At 40.4% G+C, this 18,882-nt stretch overlaps 1 protein-coding gene across 1 annotated transcript in view; it reads right to left on the bottom strand.

The window, feature by feature from the left end:
* Nucleotides 1–18,882, bottom strand: part of LOXHD1 (lipoxygenase homology PLAT domains 1) — a 183,163-nt gene that overhangs the window by 100,567 nt on the left and 63,714 nt on the right. The window contains exons 11-14 of the mRNA XM_077135558.1: nucleotides 9,826–9,961; nucleotides 9,121–9,281; nucleotides 7,997–8,083; nucleotides 7,436–7,571 (exon numbers count right to left, since the gene is read on the bottom strand). Coding sequence (XP_076991673.1) covers nucleotides 7,436–7,571; nucleotides 7,997–8,083; nucleotides 9,121–9,281; nucleotides 9,826–9,961 — 520 coding nt within the window. The remainder of the gene's footprint in view (nucleotides 1–7,435; nucleotides 7,572–7,996; nucleotides 8,084–9,120; nucleotides 9,282–9,825; nucleotides 9,962–18,882) is intronic.

Genomic DNA, 18,882 nt, shown 5'->3' with positions numbered 1-18,882 from the left:
ACCTTGTCATGTGCTTCAGGACTTCATTTTGTCTTACTGCTTCATGATATGTCATCGTATGTATATATCACATTTTCTTGATCCATTCGGTTGTTGATGGGCATTTGGTTTGTTTTCTTTAAATTACCCTTAGTGGTACTCTTCAATTCTGTGCCCTCCTCTAGACCTCCCTCTCCCATCTTTTTTTTTTTCAGCTGGCAGAACTCCTTTTAGTATTTCTTGTAGGGCCAGTCTCTTGTTGACAAATTCTTTCAGGACTTCTTTTTCTGTGAAAACTTTAATCTCTCCCTCAGTTTTTTTAGGACAATTTGGCTGGGTACAGAATTCTTGGCTGGAAGTCTTTCTCTTTCAGGATCTTTAATATATCATACCACTGCCTTCTTGCCTCCAGGGTGCTAGTTGAGTAGTCTGAACTCAGTCTTATTTGGCTTCCCTTGTATGTAGTAGATTGTTTTTCTCTTGCCACTTTCAGGATTTTCTGCTTCTTTTCAACAGTTAACAGACTGATTAGTATGTGCCTTGGGGAAGGTCTATTTGGATTTATTCTGTTTGGAGTTCATTGCGTTTCTTTGACTTGTATATTTATGTCCTTTATGAGGGTTGGGAAGTTTTCCCCCATTATATCCTCAACTGCTCTTCCTAGCCCTTTACTCCTCTCTTCTCCTTCTGGGACACCTATGATTCTTACATTTGTGTGCTTTGTGTTGTCTATCATTTCCCTAGGGTCCCATTCAATTTTTTCCATCTTTTTCGCCAATTGCTGTTTTGAGTCTTCGAAGTCAGTTATTCTGTCCACTACATCACTTATTCTTTTTTCTGTCTCTTCATCTGGTGTTGTGTGCCTCTAGCATGTTTTTTATTTGGTCAACAGTGTCTCTTATCTTTGTGATATCTGCTATTTTTCAATTTATTCATCTTTCAAGTTCCTCTTTATGCTCTTCTATTGTCTTCTTGATCTTCTTTATGTCTTTTGCTATCCCACTTATTTTATTAAATAGAGTTGTATGAATATTTTTGATTAGTTGTTCCAACATCTGTGTCTCCTCTGGTGTTTCAGTTTGGTCATTAGGCAGAGTGCTATCTGTCTGCATTGTGATATGCTTAGGGATCTTGTGCTGTCTTTGTGGCATGTAAATATCTTGATTGATTTACTTTGGGAGCTGATTTCTTTCAGAAGTCTAAGGCCTTGTGTTTGCAGGATGGTTGTACAGGAGGAGCAGGGCACGGGGTGGGGCACTCAGTGCAGTGATTTGTTTCAGGGAAGGTACGGGCGCAGGTTGGGGATGTTACGCTGATGCTTGTGAACATGGGTGCCCAGTGGCCAGGGAGGAGTAGCTGTGTGGGTGCCCCAGTCTGGGGGGCATAACCCTGGTGTACGCTGGTCTAAGGCATGGGGCCCTTTGTGCTCATGCTTAGACCTATTGCAGCATATCAGCATTATGCCTTCATAGACTGGGGACAGATGTGATCCGATTGCACAGGTCAGCACTTTCTCAGAGCTGGGAAGTGTGGCTAGGATCGTGTGCATGCACAGTTCTAGGACTGCAGTAAAGCGCAGTTTCCAGAGCTGAATGATGTGATTAGGGACCTGTGCACATGTGTGGGCCTAAGAGTGCCGGAAACTGATGCACAGAGCTCAGGGGGGAGTGGGGTGAGGCTGTGTGACACTATGGGCAGGGGGCAGGGGTAGCCTGGGTATGGCGGTCAGTGCCCACAGCCTTTATGTGGTGGCAACAGCCTGCAGGGAACAGGGAGGGGGTGGTAGTGCTTAGAAGGGGTACAGGAGAGGTGAGTTGGGCTGCACTTGAGGGGGTGGAGTGGGGCAGGTACTTGCAATGGGGGCTGGTGGAGTGGGGACACCTGGGGCATGGGGAATAGGAGCAGTTGATGGGATTCGGGTGTATGGGGTGTGGGGGAAGTCGCCGGTCACGGAGCTGCACTGGTGAGGGTAGTATACCCAAGGGATGTGGCCTGGCTTACTTCCTTGTCTCTGGCTCTCATTCGTGCACTCTCACAGGCTCCATGCTTCTGTGCCAGGCTCCAACTTTCTGCCTCTCAGTTTCTCGGCCTCTGCAACCAGGGCTGCCTATGTGGTGCAGAAGGCTCTTCCAGGTCAGCCATACTCCTGAATCGCCCTCCTCTCCCTTCTCTAACTTTTCCGTGGACAGGGCTAATCTCAAGCTACTCTATTTGGCCATCTTCCAGGAAGTCAGTAATATTCCTTTTTAATTTGGAGATATAGAAAATTTAATTTGACCATTAAAAGTGTGGGCACATGAAGACCTCAGGGTCCGTAGCCAAAGCAGTCAGAAGAAAAGGCAAATAATGACTCTTTGTAAATAGAGACCTGTCTGGAGTAGAGCTAGCATAGATAGCCATTTAAATCATGAGTTAAGATTGAGAAAAAGTCTCCCATTCCCCAATTTTGCCTTCTCATAGGACACATCACCTGAAATTCAACCATCACTGTCTTCTCTAATCAACTCTTAAAATTCAAGTGATCATGGGGGAGGGAAATGCTTTCGATCTTCAGCCTTGGTATACATGAAGTTGATTCTTTTGTGTTCAGCTCTCAATGATACAGCATGTTAACAGTGAGAGGAATGAACCACACTGACTGGTAGAAACAGGAAGCAGAACGGGGTTAGGAAAGCCCTAAGAGCCAGCCTCACTTGCTCCTTAACTTTGACAAAGCCCAGTGCTGCTTTTTCAGCTATAACTAATGGGCATTTCACAGAAGCAAACTGATGAGGGAATTTAGAAATCCTTTTGCCTAGGAATTCCAGTGCCCTTTGCTCTGGAGCTCCAAGGTCCATTTAGTTGGAAGTTCTTAGGGGTTCTGCTCTTCTCCAGGGGCCCTTGCCACTGAGGTCCCAAGCTTCTTCCTGGCAAGAAGTGTGTAGACAGTTACAAATAATTATATCGTTAGACATCAGCAGAAAGACTTTAAACAGATGGGTAAGTACCAGAGTCTCTTGTACTTTAATTTTAAAATTATAGCTGAGACTGATTAACAAGAAGCTATGATTTCCAGCACTTGAATCCAATGGTCTCGTGCCTACTCATCAGCAGTGTCTAATCACTTCTGCTGGGTGTGTGGTGGAAAATGCTGATCTCATTTCTTTTACTATATTATGTAGTTGCTGAGGGGAAAGGAAGGTGGAAATAAACTGTGATCCTGTGCATAGTTTTGTCCATGTCTTCCAATCTGCATTAATCAGTGCAATTTCTCCCAAAAGCTTCTCAGCTGTCAGACATACCATTCATTGCTTATTTGGTTGGTCCTTATTTTAAGTAAGCTGGGAGCCCACAATTTCAAACTTAAAAACTTGATTTTAAACTTGTCTTTACTCATTTTATGCAAGACCAAGACTCTCCACTTATGGGATGTTCAGGAAATCCTGCACACTATTTATTGGTTCCAACTAGGGAAACGGGAGGTTGCCACCAGCAATATATAATGTTAAAAAGAAGCATCCAAGAAGTGACAGTAACACGTTACTTTGAGTACAATTAACAGTGCTGAATCTGGGTGAATGTGGTGGAAAGGGGAAGTTTAGGCTCATGAATGTCATCAGAAGGAAAGCTGGAGGTTACAACATGAGAATTCATAACACCATGGATCTTGTGGACAATGACAGTGATTAACTGTACAAATGTTCAAAAAGTTCCTTCATGAACTAGAACAAATATTACAAGGAGTTAATAACAGAGGGGTATATGGGGGAAATGCACCTATCACAAACTATGGATGATAGTTAACTATAATATCTTAATATTCTTTCATTGATGGCAGCAAATGTACCACACCAATATCAGCAGTCAATAAAAAGGGGAGGGTGATAAGGAGTATGGAATGTTTTGGGTTTTTCCTTTTTATTTCTTTTTCTCGAGTAATGAAAATGTTCTAAAACTGATGGTGATGAATGCAGAACTACGTGATGTCTGTGAGCCACTGATCGTACACTTCGGGGGGGCTGTATGGTGTTTGAATCTATCTCAATAAAACTGTTTAATAAAAAAAGAACAAAGCAAACAAAAACGGGGGGAAAAGAAACATCCAGCTTAGGAAAGGAGGTCTGGGTTCTCACAGAGGTAAGAAAGGTGTGTTCCTAACCTAAGAGAAATTTATGCGACTAGAAAGAGCAGCCGGGTAAAGAAATTAGACTCAGTATGACTCTAAGGTACTGCCAAGAAACCCCAGAAGGCATCAAACTGCTTTTATAATTACTATGCCAGAGGACAGGCAGTCCTTAAATTTTATATTATTCATCAGAGAAATTTTTTCTCATCAAAATGGCTCTTTAACAGTATCATAGAAGACAAAAAAAAATAATAGTGGCATGCTGTTTAAGAATTTACACGCACATTTATATACACAAACAGCGTAAATGCTCCTTCCCTTACCCCTCCCACCAAGCCCTCTCCTTGTCTGTCAGATCCCTTCCTATATGAGCCCTGGTTCAAATGTCACTTTTGCAAAGTTTCTCCCAACATCCTGGACAGGAAGTTTATTTCTCCACTGTGTCCACAGCATTTATTCACCAAGTTCTGCCAGTTCCACTTTCAAAATATTTCTTGAATTGACCTTCTCCTCTCTAGTCGGCACTACCCCTGCCCTGTTTCAGGACCTCCTTATCGCCCTGGGATGACCGCTTGTAGGGTTACCCCAAATCCAACCTCCATATACACATGAGTAGGATGCTGATGGACTTCTCAGGAGAAATGTAGAGAGGAAGGACCTGGAAGGAGTTCAAGAGTGGGCTGATGTGCAAGCTGAGAGGGTGGGAGCTTGCATCGGAAGGCGAGGCATGGAGCTGGGAGAAGGAGCAGCTTTGTGTGAGGATGCTGAGAGAGGGGCCAGGAAGTGGCTGGATAAGTGGGCTGGAGGACAACAAAGAGAATGAGAAAAAGCATCTGAATGAGTGGGTTTTCCACATGGACACTGAAATAATAAAGATGGAGGCTCTTTAACTTTAAGATGCATAAAAATTACCCAGTATGCATGATTAAAATGCAAATGACCTGGCATAGCCCTCAGAGTGTCTAATTCCATATACCTGGGGTTGAGCACAGGAATTTGCATTTTAACAAATATTCCAAGCCATTTTGATGGGTGGACCCTTGACGACACTTTCAGAGATACTGTCCTCGGATAATGGCAGAAAATGGCATCTAGAGAATGACCAGGAAACACATTACACCATGTTCAGCTAAAGAGGGAATGTGATCAGGTGAGATAAGGATAACATTGTGAGATGGTGTGAAGATCCAAGAAATACTCACAGCAAAAGTCTGAAATGCAGAAGGAGTCAGGAGAATGCTCCCTCATGCCTTGTCCCACAGTATGTGAGGAGAGAAAGCAGAGTTCTCAGGAAGGAGTCAGGTTTTAGTCAAGGAAAGGAGAAGCAAAGAACACTCTGGAACTTCTGAGTCAAAATGGTAGATTTCTCTCTGGAAAAACAGCACTAAAATGACAATCATTTCACAGATTATTTTAAAGTTTCAAGCAAACAAAAAAGGTTTGACCAACAAGGCTGGGGGAAACAAGTATAGACAACAGCAACAAAATTTTGGAAGATAAAAAAGAGAAAGAGTGGTAAGTGACTCAGTAGAGTGGTTCTTAATGTGGGTTTCCCATCAGTGGCATCCACTTTACCTAGGAATTTGTGAGACAAGCAAATTCTTGTCTACCCCAGACCAATGGAATTAGAACCTCTGTGATGGAGACCCTGAAATCTGGATTTTAACAATCCCTCCTGTTGAGCACCACTGACTTAAAAGACCAGAGAAAATTGAGCCAGCAGTTGTGAAATTCGAGAAGCAACGTGAAAAAAGGCTCAGGAATAACAGCACCGGGTTAATTTTAGAAGTAAGGAATGAGGAGTTAAAATCATGAGAATTGTTTGGAAAGATTCAGAAAGAGTTAGGTCTCAAGACCCCAATCCCTCATACCTACAGCAGATTCAATTCTGGCACACAAGGGGCATGGATCAAGTAAGATCAGATGTATTTCTGTCCTCATGGACTACATCCTATTTAAAGTCCTAACTTTCTGAAGGACTTATTTGTTATTATACTAACAGGTAAATGATTGCCTTGCTTCCAAGAAATACATGTTACTGAACGTGAACGGCAGGATGGTATCTTGGTATAGCCACTGTACCAGGAGTCAGGGGACTTCGTTTTTGCTAGTACTCTGTCTAACTGGGTAGTCATGGCAAGAACTGCCTCAGTTTCCTCATCCATATCAGGCTATTTTAAAGGGCTCTGAATACAAATGTTCTATGATCATATATATAGAAGAACTATAAACTAAAAGACACACAGTGTCAATTGCAAGCATTGCCAAGTTATACTAACCGGTTGGGAAATCTTTTTGGATATTTGCTTTTTGGGGGTTTCAGTGTTTTTGAGTATTTGACTCTATTCACATCATTTTAGTAAATATATATGAAGCGTCTACTGGGTATGAAAATGCAGAGGGCTCATACATACCCATGATCATCTGAGAAGTGACATTACACAAATATTTAGAAAAGCTATTGGTGATAACATCACTTTCTATATATTCGTCATTTTCTGAGATTTTGTAATATCATTTTACTATTTAAAAGAAATTAAGGACTATCACAAAGATAGCAAACAGGTAATAAATATCTTAAGTGCCAATTCTGATCAACTAGTAATGTCTGCTTGGAAGGCTACATTGAAGCCTATGAAGCCCATTTCAGACTCAAATGGTGAAAATGCCATGATCAATTAGCAATGTCTGCCAAGGGAAAAGGACAGGATGTGAGCTGCGTATTCACCAAAACTCTGCTATTTTAGCCTACAAGAAAAATGATATTCTTTGACTCTTTGAATGGGAATGTTGGAATCCAGATTAAAAGGTAAATCTTGGGTGCATGGGTGGTTCAGTGGTAGAATGCTCGCCTTCCATGCAGGAGACCTGGGTTCAATTCCTGGACCATACACCCTGCCCCCCCCCCCCCCAAAAAAGCTAAATCTCTCTCCAACTAGCCTCAAATAGAAACACAGAACTCATTAGGCAACAGCTAAGTATGGCCTCAAGAACCCAGGCCCAGCCTTCCTTTTTGGGGAGCATTTCATGCACTATTTAGGGGGGAGGAGGAGGATGTTTTGATTAATTTTAGGAGAAATATCATTCAGTGTAGGTTCTTATCCCCTCATAGGCAACCATGAGTCCCATAAATCCCACTCCTCAATCACAGTAGAGGACCAACATCATGACTTAGCAATGGCTCCTTCAAGTCAATCCTGAGACTGGCACTTTCTAAATCCACCCTGGCATTCAGAGGGGGCCTGATGATGCACAGTGAAGAAAGCCATAAGCCCACAGACCAGACCTACAATGGTGCATCAGGTAGGAGTTCCACGGCCACCCCCAGGATGGGAGTTAGTCAGTACTTACTGCCCATTATCCTCCGCACTGTTGGGCCCTCTGCAGTCATTTCCCTCACGATCTCATTGTCATCCTCATTGGCATCCAGCCAGCGATTACAGTTGAAGTTATACTTGTCTTTGGTCAGAGTGTTCATCAGGGTCATCTGGAAAAAAGCCCCGGAGTGAGCAAGTGGGTGTATTGGAGACATTCATATCATGCCTGGCGTATCCATTCTGTAGTCTCCTCTCAGGGAGACCAAGACCATCTCCTGGAGATGATTCTTGTGGAAGGCAGAGTGTGAGGTTAATATTTTTATTATATCTCTCTTGGAGACCCACACTCGCCTAGCAGCCAAGTGGCTGGGGCAGATGCAAACTCTTTGAATATCTGAACATTTTTTCAGTCTACTTTGGAAGTCCTCTCCCCCTCAGGAGTTCCCTATGTCCTTTGTCCAAGTTCAGGTTTAATCATAACACTTCCCCATCCTCACTCCTATTAAACACAAATTTATATGACAGGGTCATTAGAATGGGACGACCGTGGTTCCTCTCCCAGCTACCTCCCAACCCCCAAGGTGGTGCATCTCACCCTTTCTAAATCCCATCCAGAACCAGGACTCGTTTTATCATGCCATGCCCGAATCTTATAAAACCTGCCAAGATCTGGGAGCTCAATCTGTGATAAGAAATAAAAAGGTTTGAGTGGGCAGAACCAAGTGAAATGTGTCATCCTCATAGCTGACCAACTGCCAGGAGGGGACCTGCTTTGGGTTGATTCTTCAGCATCGTAGATAAGTTTGCATCAAGCCACCCCCAACATATACACTCTATCCTCTCATGTCCCTTGCATCTGCGGGCATGTGAGGGAAAGACAACTAAGAGCTAGAGTTCAGTCCAGGCTGATGAAACTGAACAAAAAATCATTGACCTACAGTGGGACGTAGACTAAAGAATATCCTCCAAGCAACAAAATTCCAAAAACAAAATCTGCATGCCAGCCCTGCAAATTAGCACCGGCCCACAGCCCCATGACTCTGCTGGGCACTGAAGCAGATACAATGATCAATACAACAGTCATGCCCTTTTCCTTAGGGACCCATAATCTGTAAGGGAAGACAAATTACATAAAGAGCAATGAACTGAGTGTTATAATAGAGGCACCGATGAGGTGCTCTAAGAGAAGGGCAGCACTGGGGCATGAATCTCTTTTCCAAATAATTCCTACTTAAAGGTCAAAGCAGCATTTCTGTTGGCAAAACAAGCCCTGCTCTAGTTATATACACACCGGAAAGTTTTAAAGCTGGATTTCTTTGTAAATGTTCTAAAATTCATACTTTCCCTTCGTCCTTCAACTCCAGTTCTGTCAATTGGGCAGTCTGACACCAGCTATGCTCAAAGTTTGATCTACAAAGATTCCCCAAGCCACCCAGGACACTACATACTTGCTTCCTGCCTAAGGCTTGTTTTCTGGACTGTTTGATTCAGATAAAGGGCCTAGGGATAGATTTAAATTGTACCCCATTTAATACATTTCCTATAAATCATCCAATTTGTCACTCCTGCAGAGGCCTAAAGTTTCCACTGTACCTTTTTGTCTTTGAACTTGATCCAAACTTGGCTTTGGAAAACCAGAACCCACCATGACAAATACCTCCTACACGTCTTCCCCACTTCTTCCTCCCTCCATACCACCCCATCCCACTTCTCTCCTACCCTAAACTTCTCGATCTTGCCTGGTTTGAACCACTTATTGTTGGGGTTCAGGAGAATCTCATCCGTGCGGCCCTTCTGCCCATACATCTGGATGAAGATGGGAGAGTTGGTGCCAGCTTTCTTGAGGTCAGTAGTCCAGACCCACAGAGACCAAGGAAATTCTACAGAGACAGATCAAATTGTATCACAAACTTAAAGATGTGAAGAGAGTTTCATGTTAGCAGTGGGGTAGAAGGGTAAATCAAAGGTGATCAGAATTGAGGGGCAGTTTATGGACAAGTGTATACAACTCTGAGAAACCCATAACAGGTGCCAAATTTAGGAAGCAAAGGATTTGTTGCTTTTTTAAAGAGGATGCTTAATGTTTCTTTTAATGGCTGAAAACTATTAATATGAGATAAATAGTATGAGTATTGATTCTACCCACCCTGTATCCGGTACAGGCATGCTGTGCTGTATTGAACTATTCAGTTTAACACCTAGTTCATCTTGACAGTTTATTAAATTTGGGAACATGTCTGTGGCCTATACTTTGGACAAAGTATCAAACTCCCTGAGGGGCACATTCCCTTCTTTCCCCACTTTCCACTTTCCCTTAGTGAAAAGGGGTGGGTCCCCTGGGAGCTCTCACCAGGCAGACTGACAGCATGCACTTTAATACTGGCCCATCTGAGAGGCCACCAGCCCCTGGACACTTGCACCTACTTTTCAGTCTCTTCTTCCTGAGAGACACCATCTCATAGAGCTGCCTCTCAATGAGCCCATCCATCTTCTTTTCATCCAGCCAGTTGCTGCAAGGGAATGTTTGCTGGATGCCAGTAAAGGGGCACAGAATCACCACCTGGAGAGGACAGACCACAAGAGTCACTGACCGCAGGTCCCCATTGGTACCTCCGCATGGTGCACAGCTGCCCCCTCAGCCCTGTGGTAAGAGATGTCAACATTAGGACCCTTCTAGGAATGGCAACTTCTGCTCTCCCATTGCCCACTTAGATCAAGAAATACCTCCTCCAAGAAATCTTCTGGAGTAGGTATCACCCATCCTCCAATCCTTCAGCCCGAATCTCAAACCTTCTCTGTTCACAAGTACCCCCTTGAACAACATATTTCTTTATGCATGCCATAAAATCTTGGTTAATATGAACTAAATTAACTAGAACACTAAATTAATTCCCTATCATTGTTCTGTAGGGAAAAAAAGGGAAGAAATACATGAAAACCAATTAGTATCTGGAATTAAATGCAAAACCAAATGCCCACTTCTGGGCTTGGTTCTCATTCAGCTGTCTAAACCTTCTCCATCTCTACCCATATTTGGAGCTCATGGATTTAGAACATGGAAAAGCACTTGGAATCTATCTAGCCCAGGCTGCTCACATTATGGCTGTTCAAAGGAATGTTCCTGGCATAGCACAGAATCTTCTACCAGAAAAAAAAATTTGACAGTTCACATTGCATTTCCTTTCCTTCCACTAAAAAAAAAAAAAAAAAATCCTGCAGTTGTCTCCTCCTGGCTTTTTTAAATACTTTTTATTTCAGTAACATACATACAACTCAAAAATTCCCATGTTAACCACTTACAAAAGTACAATTCAGTAGTGTTAATTACATTCATAATATTCTGCTACTATTATCCGTATTTATCTTTTTCATCACTTCAAACAGACACTCTGCCTATTAAGCAATAGCACCTTCTTCCCCTCCCCTGCTAGCCCTGATAATCTATAATCTACTTTATGTCTGTATGAAATTTGCTTCTTCTAGAATTTCATATAGGCAAAATCATACAATATTTGTCTTTTTGTGTCTCTGGCTTATGATGCTCAACCTGACGTGCTCAAGATTTATCCATGTTGTGGCACACATTGGAACTTTATTCCTTTCTACAGCTGAATAGTATTCGTTGTGTATATATACCACATTTTGTTTGTTCACTCATCTGCTGATGGACACTTGGGTTGCTTCCATATTTTGGCTACTGTGAATAATACTGCTATAAACATTGGATTAACAAAAATCTGTTTGACTTCCTGCTTTCAGTTCTTTGGGGTATATCCCAAGAAGTGGAATTGCCAGACCATATGGTAATTCTATATTCAATTTTCTGAGGAACCACTAACTGACTTCCACAGTGGCTGCACCATTTTAAAACACCATCAGAAATGTATAAGGGTTCCTATTTCTCCACATCCTCACTAACATTTAATTTTCTGTTTTTAATAACAGTCATCCTAGCGGGTATGAAGAAGCATCATATGGTTTTGATTTGCCTTTTTCTGATGACCAATGAAGTTGATCATCCTTTCATGTGTTTATTGGCCACTTGTGTATCTTCTTCGGAAATATGCATATTCAAGTCCTTTTCCCATTTTTAAATTGGGTTATTTTTCTTTTTGTTGTTGAGTTGTAGCAGTTCTTGATATATTCTGGATAATAACTCCTTACCAGATATATAGTTAGCAGTTACTTTCTCCCATTTTGTAGGTTGTCATTTTTATTTAATTTAATTTTTTTTTTTTTACATGGGCAGGCACTGGGAATCGAACCCGGGTCCTCTGGCATGGCAGGCAAGCATTCTTGCCTGCTGAGCCACCGTGGCCCGCCCTCTTTTTATTTTCTTGATAATATCCTTTAAAGCCAAAATTTTAAAATTTTGATTAAGTCCAATTTATCTATTTTTTTCTTTCAAACACAAATCCACAATTATAGTTGGAGAATTCAACACTGTTCTCTCAGTAATTGATAGAGCAACTAGAGAGAAAATTAACAAAAAATATAAAAGAACTCAACAACACCAGCAACCAATAGGATCTAATTGACATTATAGAATACTCCAGCAAACAATAGCAGAATACACATTCTTTTCAAGTATCCGTGGAACATTTACCCCAAGATAGGTCATAACCAGGGTCATTAAATAAGCCCTGAAAAATTTAAAAGAATTGAAATAATACAGAGTGTGTTCTCTGACTACAATGGAATCCAACTAGAAATTAATAAGAGAAAGTCAGGAAAATCTCCAAATACTTGGAAACTAAATGAGTCACTTATAATAATGAACTGGTCAAAGAGAAAATCTCAAAGGAAATAATAAATACACCGAATTGAATGAACATGAAAATACATTATATCAATATTTGTGGAATACAGCTAAAGCAATGTTAAGAGGGGAAATTATAGTGCTAAATGTTTACATTTGAAAAGATGACAAATCTCAAATCAATAATCTAAGCTCCCACCTCAAGAACTTAAAAAAGAAGAGCAAAATAAACCCAAAGCAAGAAGATAGAAAGAGAAGATGGCGGCTTAGTAAGACGCGCGGATCTTAGTTTCTTCTCCAGGACACCTACTAGGGGAGTAGAAACGATACAGAAAGCGCCCAAAGCCACAACAGAGATAAAAAAGACAGCGTACCCCATCCTGGAACGGCTGGCTGGCTGAGAGAAGCAGCTCGGGTGAGATCGCCGAGGCGCGCGGGCCTTACCGGGCGGGGTGGCAAGCGGCCGGAGTTACTCCCTTCCCCCTTCCCGGGCCGGCTGGGAGAATTGGAGAGGCGGTCCCCTGAAACAAAGACGGCTGGCGCCCACACCACGCGCAGCCCCCGGACCAACTGAGAGAATTGGATCGGAAACCCCCAGGCCGCGGAGAACGGTGACGGGTGGGGGAGGCCCCTTCCAAACCCGTGACTCCCGGGGAACGTGCACTCTCTCGGGCGGGCCGCTGCTGCTGGCGCCCTCCCGCCACGCTTGTTGCCCAGGGCCGACTAGGAAATTCGGACGGGCTCTTTCCCTGGCTGCGGCGACCAGCAACCCTCCCTGCGTTCGGACCCCGGGCCGGCTCAAGCCGTTTCGGCTAGCGAACCCCCAGGACGGCGAGAGTTTTCCAAAGTTTAAGGTCCCACAGCACCTTTTACTGGTGGGACCCGCAGACAAACGGGTGCCACGAGCGCCACCTACTGGGCAGGATAAGAAAAACAGAACCCAGAGATTTCACAGAAAAATATTACAACCTTGCTGGGTCCAACACCAAGAGAAATCTGAATAAATGCCCAGACGCCAGCAGCAGAAGATAACTGTCCACGCTCAAAAGATTGAGAATATGGCTCAGTCAAAGGAACAAACCAATAGCTCAAATGAGACACAAGAGCTGAGACAACTAATGCTGAATATATGAACAGAAATGGAAAACCTCTTCAAAAATGAAATCGATAAATTGAGGGAGGACATGAAGAGGACATGGGCTGAACATAAAGAAGAAATAGAAAAACTGAAAAAACAAATCGCAGAACTTATGGAAGTGAAGGATAAAGTAGCAAACATAGAAAAAATAATGGATAGCTACAATGATAGATTTAAAGAGACAGAAGATAGAATTAGTGATTTGGAGGATGGAACATCTGAATTCCAAAAAGAAACAGAAACTATAGGGAAAAGAATGGAAAAATTTGAACAGGGTATCAGGGAACTCAAGGACAATATGAACCGCACAAATATACGTGTTGTGGGTGTCCCAGAAGGAGAAGAGAAGGGAAAAGGAGGAGAAAAACTAATGGAAGAAATTATCACTGAAAATTTCCCAACTCTTATGAAAGACCTAAAATTACAGATCCAAGAAGTGCAGCGCACCCCAAAGAGAGTAGACCCAAATAGGCGTTCTCCAAGACACTTACTAGTTAGAATGTCAGAGGTCAAAGAGAAAGAGAAGATCTTGAAAGCAGCAAGAGAAAAACAATCCATTACATACAAGGGAAACCCAATAAGATTTTGTGTAGATTTCTCAGCAGAAACCATGGAAGCTAGAAGACAGTGGGATGATATATTTAAAATACTAAAAGAGAAAAACTGCCAACCAAGACTCCTATATCCAGCAAAATTATCCTTCAAAAATGAGGGAGAAATTAAAACATTCTCAGACAAAAAGTCACTGAAAGAATTTGTGACCAAGAGACCAGCTCTGCAAGAAATACTAAAGGGAGCACTAGAGTCAGATACAAAAAGACAGAAGAGAGAGATATGGAAAAGAGTGTAGAAAGAAGGAAAATCAGATATGATATATATAATACAAAAGGCAAAATGTTAGAGGAAAATATTATCCAAACAGTAATAACACTAAATGTCAATGGACTGAATTCCCCAATCAAAAGACATAGATTGGCAGAATGGATTAAAAAACAGGATCCTTCTATATGCTGTCTACAGGAAACACATCTTAGACCCAAAGATAAACATAGGTTGAAAGTGAAAGGTTGGGAAAAGATATTTCATGCAAATAACAACCAGAAAAGAGCAGGAGTGGTTATACTAATATCCAACAAATTAGACTTCAAATGTAAAACAGTTAAAAGAGACAAAGAAGGACACTATATACTAATAAAAGGAACAATTAAACAAGAAGACATAACAATCATAAATATTTACGCACCGAATCAGAATGCCCCAAAATACGTGAGGAATATACTGCAAACATTGAAAAGGGAAATAGACTCATATACCATAATAGTTGGAGACTTCAACTCACCACTCTCATCAAGGGACAGAACATCTAGACAGAGGATCAACAAAGAAATAGAGAATCTGAATATTACTATAAATGAACTAGACTTAATAGACATTTATAGGACATTACATCCCACAACAGCAGGATACACCTTTTTCTCAAGTGCTCATGGATCATTCTCAAAGATAGACCATATGCTGGGTCACAAAGCAAGTCTTAACAAATTTAAAAAGATTGAAATCTTACACAACACTTTCTCGGACCATAAAGGAATGATGTTGGAAATCAATAATAGGCAGAGTGCCAGAAAATTCACAAATACGTGGAGGCTCAACAACACACTCCTAAACAACGACTGGGTCAAAGAAGAAATTGCAAGGGAAATTAGCAAATACCTCGAGGCGAATGAAAATGAAAACACAACATATCAAAACTTATGGGACGCAGCAAAGGCAGTGCTAAGAGGGAAATTTATTGCTCTAAATGCCTATATCAGAAAAGAAGAAAAGGCAAAAATTCAGGAATTAACTATCCATTTGGAAGAACTGGAGAAAGAACAGCAAGCTAACCCCAAAGCAAGCAAAAGGAAAGAAATAACAAAGATTAGAGCACAAATAAATGAAATTGAAAACATGAAAACAATAGAGAAAATCAATAAGGCCAGAAGTTGGTTCTATGAGAAAATCAATAAGATTGATGGGCCCTTAGCAAGATTGACAAAAAGAAGAAGAGAGAGGATGCAAATAAATAAGATCAGAAATGGAAGAGGAGACATAACTACTGACCTCACAGAAATAAAGGAGGTAATAACAGGATACTATGAACAACTTTACGCTAATAAATACAACAATTTAGAGGAAATGGACGGGTTCCTGGAAAGACATGAACAACCAACTTTGACTCAAGAAGACATAGATGACCTCAACAAACCAATCACAAGTAAAGAAATTGAATCAGTCATTCAAAAGCTTCCTAAAAAGAAAAGTCCAGGACCAGATGGCTTCACATGTGAATTCTACCAAACGTTCCAGAAAGAATTAGTACCAATTCTCTTCAAACTCTTCAAAAAAATCGAAGTGGAGGGAAAACTACCTAATTCATTCTATGAAGCCAACATCACCCTCATACCAAAACCAGGCAAAGATATTACAAAAAAAGAAAACTACAGACCAATCTCTCTCATGAATACAGATGCAAAAATCCTCAATAAAATTCTAGCAAATCGTATCCAACAGCACATTAAAAGAATTATACATCATGACCAAGTAGGATTCATCCCAGGTATGCAAGGATGGTTCAACATAAGAAAATCAATTAATGTAATACACCATATCAACAAATCAAAGCAGAAAAATCACATGATCATCTCAATTGATGCAGAGAAGGCATTCGACAAGATTCAACATCCTTTCCTGTTGAAAACACTTCAAAAGATAGGAATACAAGGGAACTTCCTTAAAATGATAGAGGGAATATATGAAAAACCCACAGCTAATATCATCCTCAATGGGGAAAAATTGAAAACTTTCCCCCTAAGATCAGGAACAAGACAAGGATGTCCACTATCACCACTATTATTCAACATTGTGTTGGAGGTTCTAGCCAGAGCAATTAGACAAGAAAAAGAAATACAAGGCATCAAAATTGGAAAGGAAGAAGTAAAACTATCACTGTTTGCAGACGATATGATACTATACGTCGAAAACCCGGAAAAATCCACAACAAAACTACTAGAGCTAATAAATGAGTACAGCAAAGTAGCAGGTTACAAGATCAACATTCAAAAATCTGTAGCATTTCTATACACTAGTAATGAACAAGCTGAGGGGGAAATCAAGAAACGAATCCCATTTACAATTGCAACTAAAAGAATAAAATACCTAGGAATAAATTTAACTAAAGAGACAAAAAACCTATATAAAGAAAACTACAAAAAACTGCTAAAAGAAATCACAGAAGACCTAAATAGATGGAAGGGCATACCGTGTTCATGGATTGGAAGACTAAATATAGTTAAGATGTCAATCCTACCTAAATTGATTTACAGATTCAATGCAATACCAATCAAAATCCCAACAACTTATTTTTCAGAAATAGAAAAACCAATAAGCAAATTTATCTGGAAGGGCAGGGTGCCCCGAATTGCTAAAAACATCTTGAGGAAAAAAAACGAAGCTGGAGGTCTCGCGCTGCCTGACTTTAAGGCATATTATGAAGCCACAGTGGTCAAAACAGCATGGTATTGGCATAAAGATAGATATATCGACCAATGGAATCGAATAGAGTGCTCAGATATAGACCCTCTCATCTATGGACATTTGATCTTTGATAAGGCAGTCAAGCCAATTCACCTGGGACAGAGCAGTCTCTTCAATAAATGGTGCCTAGAGAACTGGATATCCATATGCAAAAGAATGAAAGAAGACCCATCTCTCACACCCTATACAAAAGTTAACTCAAAATGGATCAAAGATCTAAACATTAGGTCTAAGACCATAAAACAGTTAGAGGAAAATGTTGGGAGATATCTTATGGATCTTACAACTGGAGGCGGTTTTATGGACCTTAAACCTAAAGCAAGAGCACTGAAGAAGGAAATAAATAAATGGGAACTCCTCAAAATTAAACACTTTTGTGCATCAAAGAACTTCATCAAGAAAGTAGAAAGACAGCCTTCACAATGGGAGACAATATTTGGAAATGATATATCAGATAAAGGTCTAGTATCCAGAATTTATAAAGAGATTGTTCATCTCAACAACAAAAAGACAGCCAACCCAATTACAAAATGGGAAAAAGACTTGAACAGACACCTCTCAGAAGAGGAAATACGGATGGCCAAGAGGCACATGAAGAGATGCTCAATGTCCCTGGCCATTAGAGAAATGCAAATCAAAACCACAATGAGATATCATCTCACACCCACCAGAATGGCCATTATCAACAAAACAGAAAATGACAAGTGCTGGAGAGGATGCGGAGAAAGAGGCACACTTATCCACTGTTGGTGGGAATGTCAAAGGGTGCAACCACTGTGGAAGGCAGTTTGGCGGTTCCTCAAAAAGCTGAATATAGAACTGCCATACGACCCAGCAATACCATTGCTAGGTATCTACTCAAAGGATTTAAGGGCAAAGACACAAACGGACATTTGCACACCAATGTTTATAGCAGCATTATTTACAATTGCAAAGAGATGGAAACAGCCAAAGTCTCCATCAACAGAAGAGTGGCTAAACAAACTGTGGTATATACATACGATGGAATATTATGCAGCTTTAAGACAAGATAAACTTATGAACCATGTAATAACATGGATGGACCTAGAGAATATTATGCTGAGTGAATCCAGCCAAAAACTAAAGGACAAATACTGTATGGTCCCACTGATGTGAACGGACATTCGAGAATAAACTTGAAATATGTCATTGGTAACAGAGTTCAGCAGGAGTTAGAAACAGGGTAAGACAATGGGTAATTGAAGCTGAAGGGATACAGACTGTGCAACAGGACTAGATACAAAAACTCAAAAATGGACAGCACAATAATACCTAATTGTAAAGTAATCATGTTAAAACACTGAATGAAGCTGCATCTGAGCTATAGGTTTTTGTTTTGTTTTGTGTTGTTTTGTTTTGATTTTACTATTATTACTTTTATTTTTTTCTCTATATTAACATTCTATATCTTTTTCGGTTATGTTGCTAGTTCTTCTAAACCAATGCAAACGTACTAAGAAATGATGATCATGCATCTATGTGATGATGTTAAGAATTAATGATTGCATGTGTAGAATGGTATGATCTCTAAATGTTGGGTTAATTTCTTTTTTTCCATTAATTAAAAAAAAAAAAAAAAAAAAAAAGAGAAGGGATAATTGGAGATGAAGGGATACAGACTGTACAACGGGACTGGATATAAAAACTCAGAAATGGACAGCACAATACTACCCAATTGTAATGCAATTATGTTAAAACACTGAATGAAGCTGCATGTGAGGTATAGGTTTTTTGTTTTTGTTTTTTTTGTTTTTTTTCTTTCTATTATTGTTTTAATTCTTATTCTGTTGTCTTTTTATTTCTTTTTCTAAATCGATGCAAATGTACTAAGAAATGATGAATATGCAACTATGTGATGTTATTAAGAATTACTGATTGTACATGTAGATTGGAATGATTTCTAATTGTTTTGTTAATTCTTTTTTTAATTAATAAAAAAAAATGTGGAAAAAAAAAAAAAAAAAAAAAAAAAAAAAGAAGATAGAAA

This window comes from Tamandua tetradactyla, chromosome 18 (genome assembly GCF_023851605.1).
Source record: "Tamandua tetradactyla isolate mTamTet1 chromosome 18, mTamTet1.pri, whole genome shotgun sequence".
Taxonomy (NCBI): domain Eukaryota; kingdom Metazoa; phylum Chordata; class Mammalia; order Pilosa; family Myrmecophagidae; genus Tamandua; species Tamandua tetradactyla.
This window is presented reverse-complemented; position numbering and strand designations above follow the sequence as displayed.